Consider the following 15,552-nt stretch of genomic DNA (forward strand, 5'->3'; position numbering starts at 1 on the left):
GCATGTGATCATCCAAAAAGTGCTTCCTCTGCACCTGTACAATATTTTTCTGCAACTCATCAAATGATAGATTGTACACATCCATAACCAGATCATCATTAAGGAGAACAACTTCTCCTTTCTCGCTCGGGACTAGTTTTAACGTTGGAGGTGGTGGAGACAGAGAGGCGACCTCTGGTGCTCATGGCATAAGGTCAATGTCTTCATTCAATGGCTCCTACCCCAACTCCATGTCTGTCACTTCAATCGGTTTCTCAATCTCCTGAGCAAGCTCCCGATCCTACATCTATTCACCCTCTTCTTCAGTTGCTGGCTATTTCGACTCCTCGATCTGTATGGGTGTTGTTTTCTTTGTCATCATGCCTTGGCTTTATTCTTCCTCCTCTTTCTACTTCTCTTCTATTTCTCTCCTCAACTCCTTCTCTTCCTTCAACTTCTTCTTTGTCTCCTATAACTTTAGTTCTACTTCCTGCAACCTCTGCTTTTATTTCTTCCTTCACTCTGCCCTCTTTATCCACTGATCCCTCTTTTCCTCCACTACAAAATCTACTTAGTGATAATATCTACTCTCATATTGTAGCTTTGCTCTGCCTCTGGGTTCTCAACAATCTTCCTCTTGTCAATGTCTCACACTGGATTGTTTCTTATTGTTGTTGTTGTTGTTGTTTCCTGTGCTGCTACTACTTGTAGAGCAACCTTGTAAGTTGTGGCTATACTGACCAGATCATGGAGCTTGGATTCATTGTAATATTACTTCCAAGTGTCCTCCTTGTGCCAATGAAATGTCCATTGGATCCATGGATAATACACCTTCGCACAATGGTTCTTGCAAATATTGTGGGGATAATACAGATTAAAGTCTTTAGTGCCAAACTCGAACTTCAATATCTTCTTAGCTTCGAAATCTGCATCCTTCATGCTCTTAATCTCATATAACCCAATCCGCAAAGGAAGAGTGGGCCATGGTGCTTTCTTATTCCTATGCAGTCTTGCTGATAACCGCATGGAGAGGTGATATTGTTACGGATCCATTTGGTCACATCAACTCCTAATTACAGATCGATACTATTAGGGCCCATCAACCCCTAGTGTAGTTGTTATATTCCCTAAATAAGTTAGTCATCAGAATGCCTCACTTCCCAAGAAGTTCCATCACTAAAAACATCCAAAAACTACCTCTAAGAAGATCAGCGCAGGTAGGCCTTCATTTGGGTGTGCTGCAATGCAAACCACACACTGAAAGGGTGCTATGCAGCGCACTTGGTCCCTCTTTGGCTTGCGCTGAGCAAATTTGAGCAAAATTCCGTGAGGGTTTAAAGATTCCTTGTCCATTGGAAGCCTATAGAAGTTTCTCAATGCCACCTACACCTTTGAGTTCGCATTTGAATGAGGAAGGGAATGAGGAAACATCAATCCCCTATCCCTTCTTCCATGGAATTGATTTATAAATTTGGAAAGGCATTCATTATCACCATTGATGGCATAACCTCCTTCACTCACCTATAAAAAGATCACTCATCTAAGAGATCAAGGGCTGAAAAATATTGAGTTGTAAGGAGATGTTGGTGATATGAGATTAGAATTGAGTGCAAGTATTGTAATAGTGTTGGAGTGTCTTGCTTGTCATGAGGTGAAGAGGGATTGAATTGGAAGAGTGTCACTGGATCGAGCACATATGGGTTGTAATCTTTCCTCTTATCAATAAAGTTTTCAAGACTTTTTCCTTATGCTTGTGTTATATGTTAATGCTTTCATATGTATATCATGTTCTTGATTCCATGTTATTGATAAATAATAGATCATTATCATTTGCCTTGATGGGTTTTTGTTTCTGTGTTTGTGCAGGTACTTTCCAAGTGGCTTAAGTACGGAAAGGAGCAGCAAGATCGGTCAAGGGAGACAAGGAGCTAGCGAAAACTACAAGTAGGTTTCTCTTCTCTCTTGTTTTATCTGTTGATTATAGGAAAGTTTGAGATTACTTTGTTCGTTGTTTCTAGACCTGCTACTAGATCTAGAGGGTTAGGCGTTTGTCCAAGAACACTAAATATTCCCGAAACAAATTGGTGACTCCACTGGGGATCGTTTATCCTTCTTAGTAGCCTATCAGCCTCTTAAGACATTCTTCCATACTGTACTTGTGGTCGTTTATTAATTTCAGTCCTCTTTCATTGAAAATTGAGTCGAAACTGTGACAAAATTGCCTTCAGAATATCTTACTTTCATCAACGCAGTTTGATGAAGGACACAGTGTGCTGCAGTGCACTTCCCACATAGGTTCAGTGCAATTCATCGCATTGTCTCTAACTGCTGCCTACGCTGATCTGTTCAGGGTCAGTTTTCCATCTAGGAACATAAAGTTTTTGCCAATTTTCTCTTGTTTGAATGAGTTGTTGAATGTCAATGATGTTTTGTCTCTGAAAACAATTTTTATCTCCTTATTCGGCCCTATTTAGACTGGATTGTTGGATGTTTTTTTATGTATTTGTTTTATCATTTGCAATCCACTATCGAAAGGTAGTTTTGATCGATTGTTTTGTCGATAGAAAAGTGTCGTAAAATCGTCATTTTCTTCGAAAAATGAAGTGTCGTAAAGTATTCCTTCATAAATAATTGATTAATTCATTTGTGCATTTGATTTGTATTTTCATTTAAAGTGTCGAAAATATTCATTTCTTTAAAATCGAAAGTGTCGTACAGTCTTCCTTTCCCTTTTAAAAGAAATTGTCACAAATCATCATTTTTTATGAAAAGAGTTCTGAATCGTTTGTGCATTAGTTTTTCTTATTGCATCATTCACATTAAGAGAAACTGAAAAGAAATACATGCAATTTGCATTTTAGAGTTTGAGTTTGTGTGTTCAAAAGGAATGGTTTAGGGAATTGCATTAGTTTGTGCTCTTTGTTGCTTGTTCAAAAAGTACTTGTATGCTCTATCCCTCATAGCTAGGATTTTCATTGCTGAAATTAAATGGAAAGAGTGCTTCTCATTCTAGTTTAATTCTTAAGAATTTCAGAAAACATCTCGTGGTGAACCTTCAAAGGAAATTTTTAAGCAAGATCAACCTAAAATTTACATCAATTAATCTAATAACACATTGGAACTTAACGAAAAACATCTAGAGGTCTAGGCTAGAGACGTGTTCCGACGTCTTTAAACCTAGTGGCTGTCGTTTTCACTGAGGTTGGGTGATTCCTCCTCTCTGATTCGATAAGTGCTAGTATGGACTTGTGCTCCCTGTACCGTCGAGTATATGGTGGGAGACCCCAATAGGTTGAAATCCTTTATCCCTAGGAAGCCGAGTCTGCCGCCTTACCAATCGCAACGCACTGAACACAACATTCGAGAAGATTGACTACCGTACGTAAAGTCCTTGGTCATTTCTCTTTCATTTATCACCAAGGTGTATATTGCAGTTTTGCGATTTGTCTGGTAAACCCTCTTGTCTAGAATCTCCAGAGCAGTCACTTTCGTTCCTTTTCAACTCTTTAAAAGTAAAAGGATCATCTGAGCACTTGTCCTTTCAGGCTCATTAAACATCGAAGGCAACTAGAGTCATCTTTTCCTTTTTATCGAATCTTTAAAAATGAAAAAGTGAAGTTGTGTTCCAGTGTCGTAAAAATTAATTGACCACGAATAACATCCTCATTCCTTAGTTGATTTTAGGTTGATATAATCAATCAGTAATTGTGCAGGAACATCAACCCAAACCCCGTCGTTTTGAGAGAAAAACGAGCCAACCGCCTTTGCCTCTCGAAGCAACACCAATTCGGACAAAGTGGTCTCATTTAACTGAGTCTAGTACATCCAGAACTCCTAGTTCTTCATCTGGATTACCTGAAGCATTTGTTTCAGTAGCTACAGAGACTCCAGTTACTCTGACTATTTCTAGTACATCCATTCCTAAAGAAGAAGTTTCACAATTACCTGAGGACATTAGCACTGATCCTAGTGAAACGGTAACCGAGGTTGTCCAACAACAAGTTGATACTCAACTTGAAATTGTTCAACAAGAAAGTGCTTCTAAACTTGAAACAACTCAACCAGAATTTATTCCAGAATCTATTCCAGTTCAAATAGAAGTTACATCTGAACCTGAAATTGTTCAGGAACCTCCCTTTGAAACTGTTGTTCATTTACATGAACATCTGGACTTTGAATTTCAACATTCAGAATTTGTTACCCCTCAGACATCAGTTGTTGTTGAAACTACACTTCCATCAACACCAGAAATCTTTTACGGACCTGACGGTCAAGTTCTTCCACCAAATTTGATTTCCATAGAGGAGGAATTAGTAGAAGATTCCACACTTGGAACCCCGTTTCATTTTGGAATTGGGCTTAATCTTTATCCTACTACTCCTGATTATTCTACTTCATCTGATCTTGCTTCTCTTCAAGTACCTGTCGAATCTTTAGGACAACTGTTGGGCCAGTTAACTATGGCTGAACAACCGTTAACATCTAAGACTGTATCATTTTATGCAGCTGCAGCAGAATCTTCTGTTGTGACTCCTTCGATGTTTTCTACCACACCTGAGTCACACCCGTATGGTGAATCTTCCGTCCCGATTGGTAACTAATCATTGTCTGGAACCCACTCGGGGGTTGCTTCTGCGCCATGGTCATCACCCATGTCCTCAACCAGAATTATACCTAGTTCTTCTCTAATGGGAACTCAACAGTTTGATCCTGCACATCAGTATCATGCTGGGAAATCTGGTCAACAAAGACCTGTGTATCCATTAAATACTGGATTGCCACCATATGGAGAGAAATATGCTTATTCATCGTATCCTCCTTATTCCAGAGGACAACCATATGGTAATTTCCCACAATATTCAAGTCAAATTGGAATTAGAGTTTGTCAATGGCAACCAGTAATGCCAACTCAACCAAGGCTTGTGTATCCAACACAACCAATGCAAATTGTGTCATCTATTCTTACTACACCTGTTGTTACTACTGTGCTATAGTCACAAGCTCAAACTATTGTATCTCAACCGGTACAAACTAATCCTTCTCTCTTGCAACCACAATTTTCAAATCAAGAGGTTCAAGTTTCTCAAGTTTTTATACAACAACCACTTGTTTCTGGAGCTCAGCAACAACCTCAAGTTAGTATACCTTTATTTGGACTGACCCAGACTTACACTGGTATAGTTGATTCACAACCTGGTCAACCTTTCATTGCTGGGAAACAACAGTTGGTTCAACAACTATGGCTGCCACAATTCCAACAACCCCAGTTCCAACAGTTCCAACCTCATTTTGGACTTGGTTCACAAGCTCAACCTGGTTTTGGTCAATATCAAGCTTACCAAGGTCCTGGGCAACAAGGCTTTGTAGGTTATGGAAAACCACAATTTCAATCTGGTTATCAACAACCACCTTATACTGGTTTTGTTCAACAACCATACCAAGGTTACCAAATGCAGATGCCCTATGATGGTTTGCAAAGACCTATTGTACAGACAATTCAATCATATCTTGGGTACGCACAACCTGACTTGAATCGACAGTTGCCATTCGTAGCAACTTTAGAATTACCAAATTTAAACCAGCTCACCAATGATCCAATCGCATATGTACCTTGGTGGCTGGTAATTCCGCACAAGTTACCATCTGATATTCCGAAGTTTAATGGAAATCCTGGAGAAGACCCATCGAATCATGTTATGACCTTTCATTTATGGTGTTCATCCAACACTTTGAATTTTGATTCAATCAGACTTCGTCTTTTCCAAAGAACACTTACTGGTCCAGCTGCTAAATGGTACATTGAATTACCAAGAGCTTCTTTCGGTAACTTCACCACTTTAGCCACTACCTTTTTGACCCACTTCCAGTTACCTATCAGATACGAGACTGGAATGAAAATCTTAACCAACTTTAGACATCTTAACCAACTCTTAGTATCCTGACTCAACAATCATCATAACATCTCTCAATACTTAGACACCCCTTCCCATGGTTGGACTTTAATGATCAAGGTGATGACTAGCCTCAAAATGACTTTCTAGACAATACAAGGTCAAACTTATAACAATGATAATGTTTATGAATTTGACCCCCTCCAAGACAACAAAATGATTGTTCGAAGACCTTCGACTAATCAATTAACCTACTCCAACACTACCAATTTGTCATCTAGTTCCATCATAATGGAGGTTGGTTTTAATGTTGTGATCCCAAATATCCCACAGGTTTCTACAGTCAATATGTTTATTTTAGCTCCTAAGTCCACTAAGGTATTTGGGAAGTTATGACCCTGAATTTGAACAGTAACAACTGGGTTTCCAAGGTCATCATATTTAATAGGTATTTTCTTCCCTAAAATAAGATTGGAAAGTGTCCCCAAAACATGGACTCTAGGAGAGTCTTTTGGTTTTTTCCCAATCTTTTTGACACACGTTTATTTGATAGTTTTAGCATATATCGGGACATCCCGAATAGCCTGGAGAAGAGGGATTTTAATACATAATTTTTTTAGTTCCCCTACGAGATCGAAATCAGAATAGACTACTGGTTTGATCACAGTAAGTCTCTCAGGGAATGGAGGAGCATCATTCATAGTTTTAGTAGACTCTTTTTGTTTGGTTGACTTGTCAGGTTCCTCTATTTCGGCAATAACTACGATGGGAGGAGGGTGTTTTGGTAAAGGCTACTATTTAATAATATTTTCATTTCCTACCTACTCTCGGTTTACTTTGCTATCTTCAGGAAATATATTCCGTCCAGATCTCGGCCACAACTCATTACATTCAAAGGAAGTAGAACCACAATATGAATTTTCAAAAATCTCTAAATATTGGATGGGTCTATTATTCAGATTAGGATTCGGTTGAGTAGGTAATTGAGGAAGCAATCAAGGTGGAACATTTGGGGGGATTGAAGTGGGGCTTGCAATGGTGGTTGTGACTGAGGAAACATTTTGAGAGATGGATTAACCAATCCCATGGGACACTGCCAATTTCGAGACCACATTGGTCCCTATGTAGATGAGTTTTCCCAATGTGAAGGGTATGGGTTATTTGATGGGTTTTGCCATGAATATGTAGGATACTATTGATTTGGCCATAAGGTTCTAGCGAATGGTTGATTTATCCAAGGTGGTGCAAAGTATGGCTGAGATTTCCAAGTGGTATTAAAAGGTTATTGGCCCTACCACATTGATTTAGGAATCTATTCTTGGAGAACTCTTGGAGGAGTGCGAATACTTGGACTTTTGGACTAAGAAGGAAAAGGAAGAGTAGGAAAGCACAAGTGGATATCGGGATCAACAACTACAATGGGTTTTTCTTGCAGGAACTGAGTTGCATGTATGTTTTCCTCACTAGTTTTGGCATACAAGGCATATTCATGTGGTTTATTGGTTATAATATGTCATTGGCATGAAGGATTTCCTAGATTGACAATGGATTTTAATAGGCCTGCCATTTCCTACATATCCATGGTGTTGTGGGTTCATTTATTTGTTTTTTTGGTTGGTTCTCATGTTTCATTTAGCTTGGGTTGAGTTACTAGTTCCTGGAAGCCCTGGTTGGACAAACACTCTGGAAGCCCTATAACAACTTGGGTTGAGTTACTAGTCCTCTAAAGTATTTGACACCAGCATAAACCAACCTTATAATAAAACCCCAAAGAAAGTCAAAATTTCACTACTTAACCAATGAGTGAGAAACATAAACAAACATGAGATAAAAGGGAGTCATGGTCACAATAATACATCAAGGATATGGGTCTTGAAACTCCATCATAAAAAACTAGGATATGTGACATGACTCTGGTATCCCTACACAACCCTAGACCAGATAAGACTCAACACATATTTCCTTCCTCTTCCATTGAAGACACATGGATGATTGATACAAGGCAGGGGATAAATCAAGTAAGCATTCTAATAGGCCAACACAAAGAATGATTGAACGAGAAATTCCAAAGATCATTCACCCCAAATGGTCCAAAGGCACCATAAAGGGGGATTATAATAAAGCTTCAATGAACATAATAGATTCACCATCAAGGCAATGGCTAAGAAAAACAAATTGAAAACTACATGAGACAATTAAGTGTTGTAATCATAAAAATATAACCAGTCTCAGGGGCCTGAGACTTCACCATTAAATAAAAAGTGAGTGGCTAGATACCGGGTCCTCCACAAGCCTCGGAACAACTTACACAACAACAAAAACTTCCTTCCTTGCGCATTATAGATGCTGACAACCCTACAAAAAGAGAAATGAAATATAACAAAACTAGAACTAAGAAAATAAAGGATATTACGTACAAGCTAGTGGTTTTGCACCCTGTGAAGAGAAAAGGCCACCCCACTAAACTAGAAAATTGGTTGTTTTGCCTCTGTCTCAACGTACTCATATCCCAAACTAGCACAATTGCACCACCACTAAAACATAATTGCATCTCCTTTCACGTTCACTGCCCACAGCAGGCTATGATAGGTAGGCAAGTGACAAGCCACAAGAAAGAATGTTTTGCATGGAATAAACCATGAGGGAGGTCTTGTTAACACCCTCTGCCACACAAGTTTCAGGGTTGAGAAACATGCGATACATCCACCATCTTTGTTCTTCTATATTTCACTTAGCCATATGATGTCCCATTAATCATAGGGTCCTACGAATCATCAATTTGCATTAAAATTTGTGGGGATGTGCTGCCATGTCCATCAGTTCTTCAGCAAAGTGGGATAGTGGTAGTTTAGTTCCCTCCCTTCCGCCACCGCCCCTTGAACTAGTGCAAATACATCGCCACCAAATCAAAATCACATCTAAGTTCACCTTCACTTTCCATGTTGAGCTCTGTAGGCATTTAAGTGGCAAGCCACAGGAAAGAATGTTGTGCATGGAATACACCATGAGGGAGGCCTTGTTAATTCCCTCTGCCACATGAGTTTCAAGATCAAGAAATGTGCAATACATCCAACACCTCCGCTCTTCTGTATTCCACTCAACCATATGATGTCCTATTAATGATATGGTCCCACAGACCATCAATATGCATTAAACTTCATGAGAATGTGTTGCCACATCCTCGGTTCTTCAATCAAGGGAGACAATGACAGTGTCTACCACCCCTATATGTCTTGAAAGTCACACCTTCTAGAACATTATTTTTATTTAATCAAATATATATAATTAATATTTAATCAAATATACATATAGTTAATATAAATTATTACTACAATATTTTTTAAGCACTTGTAAGATTAACCTATGATCTCAAAACTTGTGATATCTATTCTATTAAGAATGAAACCCTCAGATTTATTTATACAAAAGTTATAAAATGACTTAATATAGTTCAAAGTAGTGTCTTTACCTGTGTTAAAAAGTCAAATGTCTCCACCATTATATCTGTTCCTTAGTTATTTACACTAATTGATTTTTAGTTGAACGAATCTACAGTTTCTTAAATGTCAATTTAATTATTAAAAACCGAGTTGTGATTTTGATTATTAATCTTGCTTCGATTCGAAATTTGATAAACCAAAAATTGCTAATATGAAAACCCATTAGAATTTTCAGAAATCAAATTATGCCAACGTCAAAGACAAAACTTGCTTTAAGAAAATAAGATGCCTTACAGAACCTTTAATATAGTTCAAAGCAGTGTCTTTACCTATGTTAAAAGGTCAAAAGTCTCCACCATTACATCTCTTCCTTACTTATTTACACTAATTGATTTTTAGTTGAACGAATCTACAGTTTCTTAAAGGTCGATTTAATTACTAAAAACCGAGTTGTGATTTTGATGATTAATCTTGCTTCGATTCGAAATTTGATATACCAAAAATTGCTAAAATGAAAACCCATTAGAATCTTCATAAATCAGATTATGCCAACGTGAAAGACAAAACTTGCTTTAAAAAAATAAGATGTCTTACAGAACTCACTGTATATATCCCTTACACTGTTCACTGTATCTCCCTGTGGCAGAGTCAGATATAGAGAGAAACAAATAAATAGAGGATAATGACCTTATCTCGATCACTGCAAAAAAAAAAATCAAACTGCAAGCATTGTACGTCACTAAGGATAATGACCTTACCTCGATCACTTTGTGAAAAACCAAACCGCAAGAGTTGTAGGTTCATTATAAGAGAGTCCACTGGATCTTTTACAAATCTAACGGAGTTCCCGATGGTATTTAAAGGCCTAAAGGTTGAAGTCACCTTATGCTTCCTTAGGATACTCGCAATCTTGTAATTGGTCCCTTGGATAAAAGAAAGATGAACACTAGAAAATTGATCCTTGATATCTTTCTTAGTACTAGGACCTTTTTCAGCTCTAAGGAAAGCCTTAGTACATTGGTGTCTACTATATCCATTATTAAATAAAACACTTAGGAGATGTGCTTTCTCTTAATTGAGATGGTTGTCATCAGAAACACTTAAAGCTCTAGTCGCTAAGGTGTTGGGAACACCAAGATTTTGAGCTGGGAAATGATGAGAATTAGCATGAAGATATTGTTCCGTATGAGTTTTTTTACAAGATACTTGATGAGAAAAAGAGCCATCACCATTCCTTGAGAGGAAAATGTCAAGGAAGGGCAGACTACCATTACTTTCAAATTCCATGATGAACTTTATGAAACTAGATTGATTGTTAAGATGAAGGAAAAATAGTTCCAACTCTCCTTTACCATGGGACCAGAGGACACAAGTGTCATCCACAAACCTTATCCACATCTTAGGCAGAAGACGAGAAGAAGCCACCAAGGCCTTTGATTCAAAATCATCCATGAATAGATTAGCTACCACAGAGGAGAGGGGGGAACCCATGGCGACACCGCAAGTTTGCTCATAGAATTCCCCATTGAATGAAAATAAAGTAGAAGTAAGACAAATACCAACTAAATTAGTTGTGTCAAGATCCTTAATGCGCTTGGTGACTTCAGTTACCTCGTTGATAGGGATATTAGTGTAGAGGGAGACCACATCGAAGCTCAAAAGCTTGTCATCTAGATCAAGCTTGAAACTCTTCAACTCATTGACAAATGATGCAGAGTCCTTGACGAAGGATTCTGTATGGTCAACAAGGGGCTTAAGCTTCTGGGCTAAATATTTAGCAAGAAGATAAGTTGGCCCTCCTATTGTGTTAAAAATGGGTCTCAGAGGAGCCATTTGCTTATGAATCTTTGGCAGGCCATAGATTCTGGGGTAAGAGGGAAACTTTCTATAAGCTTATGATTGAATGAGTTGACCAAGCTACTAGCCGTTATAGCAAAAGCCACACTTTTGGAGATCTTCTTCAGGGGATCCTTGTAGGGTTTCCTGTAGCTCCCGCTATTATGGAGGTAGTCCAACATCTTCCGACGGTAATCATCTTTAACAAGAATAACCACAGCACCACCTTTGTCAGTTTTGAGAACAACAATATTCTTATTATTGTTTAACGATTTGAGAGCGTTAAACATAGGTTTGTTGATGTTATTCTTGGGGGGTTGTCTTTCTAAGGACAACCGCACAATGTTGACGAATGATATCTTTAGTGATGTCTGGTAAGTGTCTAATAACATATTCAATGTCAAAGATGATATCATCGACCACGATATTTCTAGGAACAAGAGAAAAATTTAAACCTTTCTCCAAAAGACTAAAAACGGGAGGATCAAAAGAAAAGCTAGAAAGATTGACAACACTATTACTAAAAGAGGAAATAAAATTGGGACAAACATTATTATCCAAACCTAGAGCCTTATTACCAATCCTAATATTATTACAATTATCAAAATTGAAAAAAATCACTAACCTCATTCTTATTATTATGCGAAATAATATTATTATTATTATTATTACCCAAACATAAATTATTATTTATATCCTTAATATTAATATTTCTATTCAAATTGAAAATAAAGTTATTTATTAGTATTTTATAAGTGAGCACAACTTTTTCACTTAATTCAATTTGGAAATAATGTTTTTTTTTTAATTAATTTATTTATTTAGAAAAACATAAGTTTTTTTTTTTTTTTAATTTTAGGAATTATATATTTTGCTTATAAAATTTTGAATTTATTTATATATTACATTCTAAACCATAAAAAATTACAATATCCATAACATTTATATTAATTAGACAAGTGTCATACTTACTTAGATTAATAGTAGATTGATTTCACAAAATCATTACAAAAATTATATTAGTTAAACAACGCCCATAATTATTTAGATTAATGATGATAGATTGATTCCACAAAATCATTACAATAGAGAACTCAAAGCTGTTAATATTTGGACAATAGAGAACTCAAAGCTGTTACAATGAAAATAGGCTGATACTGATTAATATTTGGACAGAAAAATACAAAGTTACTGTTCTGTCTACATGATATCTAACAGAATCCCAAAAGACGGAGTTGATTATAAGACTTGCTTTCTTATCACTGGTATCTTTTTACACTAGAAGCTTATGAGTAATACCTTTAGAAATTTGACACACGGTACAAATTAGAACATGTAAAGAAAGCATCGGTTGCGAAAATAAGAAAGCGGCACACGGTACAACTTAGAACATGTAAAGAAAGCATTGGTTGCGAAAATAAGAAAGCGGCAGGGTGCAGCCTTGTCACTCCTCGGCTTCATAGAACAACTGTTCTAGAGTGGAAAGCTTACCCTCAATGTTGGATAAGCAATCAGCGGAACTTGCCTTGGAATCGAGGACCCACGCACTTCCGTCATATCGAGCTGGGACGGATCACCTTCAACTCTCCAGTTAAAAATGTGCAGCAGCTGAGCCAATATAATTTCAATGGTTGGAATAGCCATGAGTGCCCCTGGGCATCCTCTCCTTCCTGCACTAAACGGAATCATACTGAAGTCTGATTGATCTGCTGAATTGACATGTTCATCCTTCATGAATCTCTCCGGCTTGTATTCGCAAGCATCTGCCCCCCACACATTGGGATCCCTTCCTATAGCCCACACATTCACAAGCAACATTGTTTTCTTAGGGATATGGTATCTTCCGACTGTCACAGCCTCTACAGATTCATGAGGAACCGCTATCACCGCAGATGGGTATAATCTGAGCGTCTCTTTCACCACGCAATGGAGGTATTTCATGCTTGCTACATCAGATTCATTAACTTTTCGATCTTTGCCAACCACACATTCGATTTCTTCTTGCAAACTCTTCATCACATGGGGATGTCTGAGCAGCTCACTCATTGCCCATTCTAACGTAGTCGATATCGTCTCCAAACCAGCTGCCGCCATGTCCTGCACAAATACGAATTTAATCAATGCAAAATATTGAAAGATTCAAGGATCATAAATGAGGATAGAATGGCCGAGACATATATACAAGCACGACAGCCTTCACAATTTCCCGCGTCATTTTGGAGTCGGCCTCAGCTTTCTCGAGCAACACATCGACGAAATCTTTTACATAGGGCGCTTCCTCTTTCTGCTGATTCGAGGTCGACGACGCCATGTGATGAGCAACGTGGTCGTCTAATATTTGCTCTGCAAATGCATTGAATGCGTTATGCATCTTCTTCATGCGCCCTTTGATACCTTGCAGATCAAGCCAATCCAGACGAGGAATAAAGTCTCCGATGTTAAAAGCTCCTACTGTAGATATCAGCTCTACTATTAAATCCTTAAAACTTTCGAAATCGCCACCCAAATCATCGTCACTAAATTTCCTCCCGGCCAGCACCCGCCAAATTATGTCGGAGTTGAGAGTAGCGATGGCCTTGCTGACATCCACGCCTTTTATTCCGCTCTCACTCTCCTTCCAGATTGAACGGATCACCGCAGACAACTCTTCCTCTCGCACGGGCCTGAAGGACTCGATTCTTTTGGCATTCAGGAGTTCTGATACGCATATTTTTCTCATTTCCCTCCAGTGATCTCCATACTGAGCGAAGATCACATCCTGATAGTTGAAAAATATATATTTCCCGGAGGATGTTAGAGGCCGGCCGGAAAACACCAGGTCATGGGTTAAAAGAAAGAGTTTGGCCATCTCAGAAGAAGAAACGACGATAGTAGGGACAGAACCTAAACGCAGAGAGAAAATGGGGCCATATTTGTCAGCAAGGGCTTTAAGAGTACGGTGAGCGGGCTGTACCAATTGGTGGAGATTTCCGATTATTGGCCATGGAAAGGGTCCTGGAGGCAGTCTCGCCCTAATTCTTCTCTCCTGCAATAGCCATATGAAGACCAAACAGAAAAATAAACCAACAATTGCTGCTGTGACAGATGTTACGGGCAGACGGAGAGACAGAATAGTGTTGGAATATTAATTCCAACTGCACAGCGGCAGGCGGACGTGGGCAGCCAACTTAGCCAGCACGCTGCACCCGAAACCGCCAGAACGAAACCACCCTCTTGTTCGCACCACCTTTGGCAAAAGGCTGTATCCGCCGGAGGGGCTCCGAACACATTCACTTGCCGCCACGCGTCCCATGTACGAGCACTGAAAAACCACTTTCCCCGGACGGTAAAAGTCGTGCTGGTTGCGGAAGAGTGGTGTGCGAATTGTGTTGGATCGGGTCTGCAGGCTCAGATCTCCGAGAAGCTACGCAGACTTTATCGACTGGGCCCGATGCACTGTGGTGGCGACACGTGGCACCGGCCCGCGTCAAATCAAGAATTTACGTGGAGTGTTAGTCTTCTTGGTTTGACCGCCGTATGGAAGAGTTAATGAGTTTAATGTCTTTACGTATATTTTTGGTGGAGGCCCTTTTAAATGGTGATGGGCATATATTATTATATATGTTTTTTTTTATATACGTTTTATATATGTTGTAAAAACAAGAAAGTGTGTTATAGTTTTTTTTATGTATAGTAGTGGCTGCGCGTGCGTTGTTTTTTTTATGGTATGGTATTGTATTGCACACGAGAGGAGATAAAACAAGTGGTGCGCTGCAGTGAAATAAAATCAGAGGGTGTATGCACAGCAGTGCAAAGATATGTATTTTTGTATTTTGTAATGTTTTGGTTTTTGTAGTGTTGACCATTGTAAAAAGGAACGATGGAGCAGTAAAATAGTGTGCTCTGTATTGTGTTAGTTACACATGGGAGGTATGTAAGTGTGAAGCAGAAAAAGAGCAAGGAGCAGCGAAAAGCTAAGAATGATTGCACAACAGTGCATATGAAAAGTGTGGAGCACATATGAATGTGTAATGTTATTGTTGCATTGTAAAACGAAGATGCAGTAAAAGCCAAAAACCATGTGTGGTTTTGCACAGGAGTGCATAAAGAAAATGGTTGAGCGAATTTTTGTAAGTTTGTGTAAGTTTTGTTTTTACAGCAGTGTGTAAAAATTTGTTTTACAACAGTAATGTAAAAATGGGTTTTACAGCAGTAAACCCAGCGCAGTGAACTCTCAGGTGGAGAGAAAAGACAGAGTTTTTTTTTGTTTTTGATGGGTGAATGTAAGTTTTGGTAAATCCCTCTCAGCAAAGAGGATGAATGTTGTTTCAGGCTTTATATGTTAATCAATAGAAATATTTTATGGATGTGTAATGGACTGTTCTGAGTTAATTTATTTAAAAGGGCTTCCATGTGCAAAAGATCCT

General features: G+C 38.5%; 1 protein-coding gene across 1 annotated transcript; it reads right to left on the reverse strand.

Annotated features, from left to right (window-relative positions):
* Nucleotides 1-12,264: 12,264 nt before the first annotated feature.
* On the reverse strand, nt 12,265-14,254 carry LOC149169860 (cytochrome P450 750A1-like). Its single transcript, XM_089428839.1, has 2 exons — nt 13,329-14,254; nt 12,265-13,243 (listed from the first exon to the last, which is right to left on the reverse strand). Exons 1-2 carry the CDS (start codon nt 13,992-13,994, stop codon nt 12,620-12,622), a joined length of 1,290 nt encoding a protein of 429 aa, XP_089284965.1. The 5' UTR covers nt 13,995-14,254; the 3' UTR covers nt 12,265-12,619.
* Between the last annotated feature and the right edge of the window lie 1,298 nt (nt 14,255-15,552).

Source organism: Pinus tabuliformis, chromosome 4_2, assembly GCF_031772625.1.
Source record: "Pinus tabuliformis cultivar Carrire ecotype Pingquan chromosome 4_2, CPIR1, whole genome shotgun sequence".
Classification (NCBI taxonomy): Eukaryota; Viridiplantae; Streptophyta; class Pinopsida; order Pinales; family Pinaceae; genus Pinus; species Pinus tabuliformis.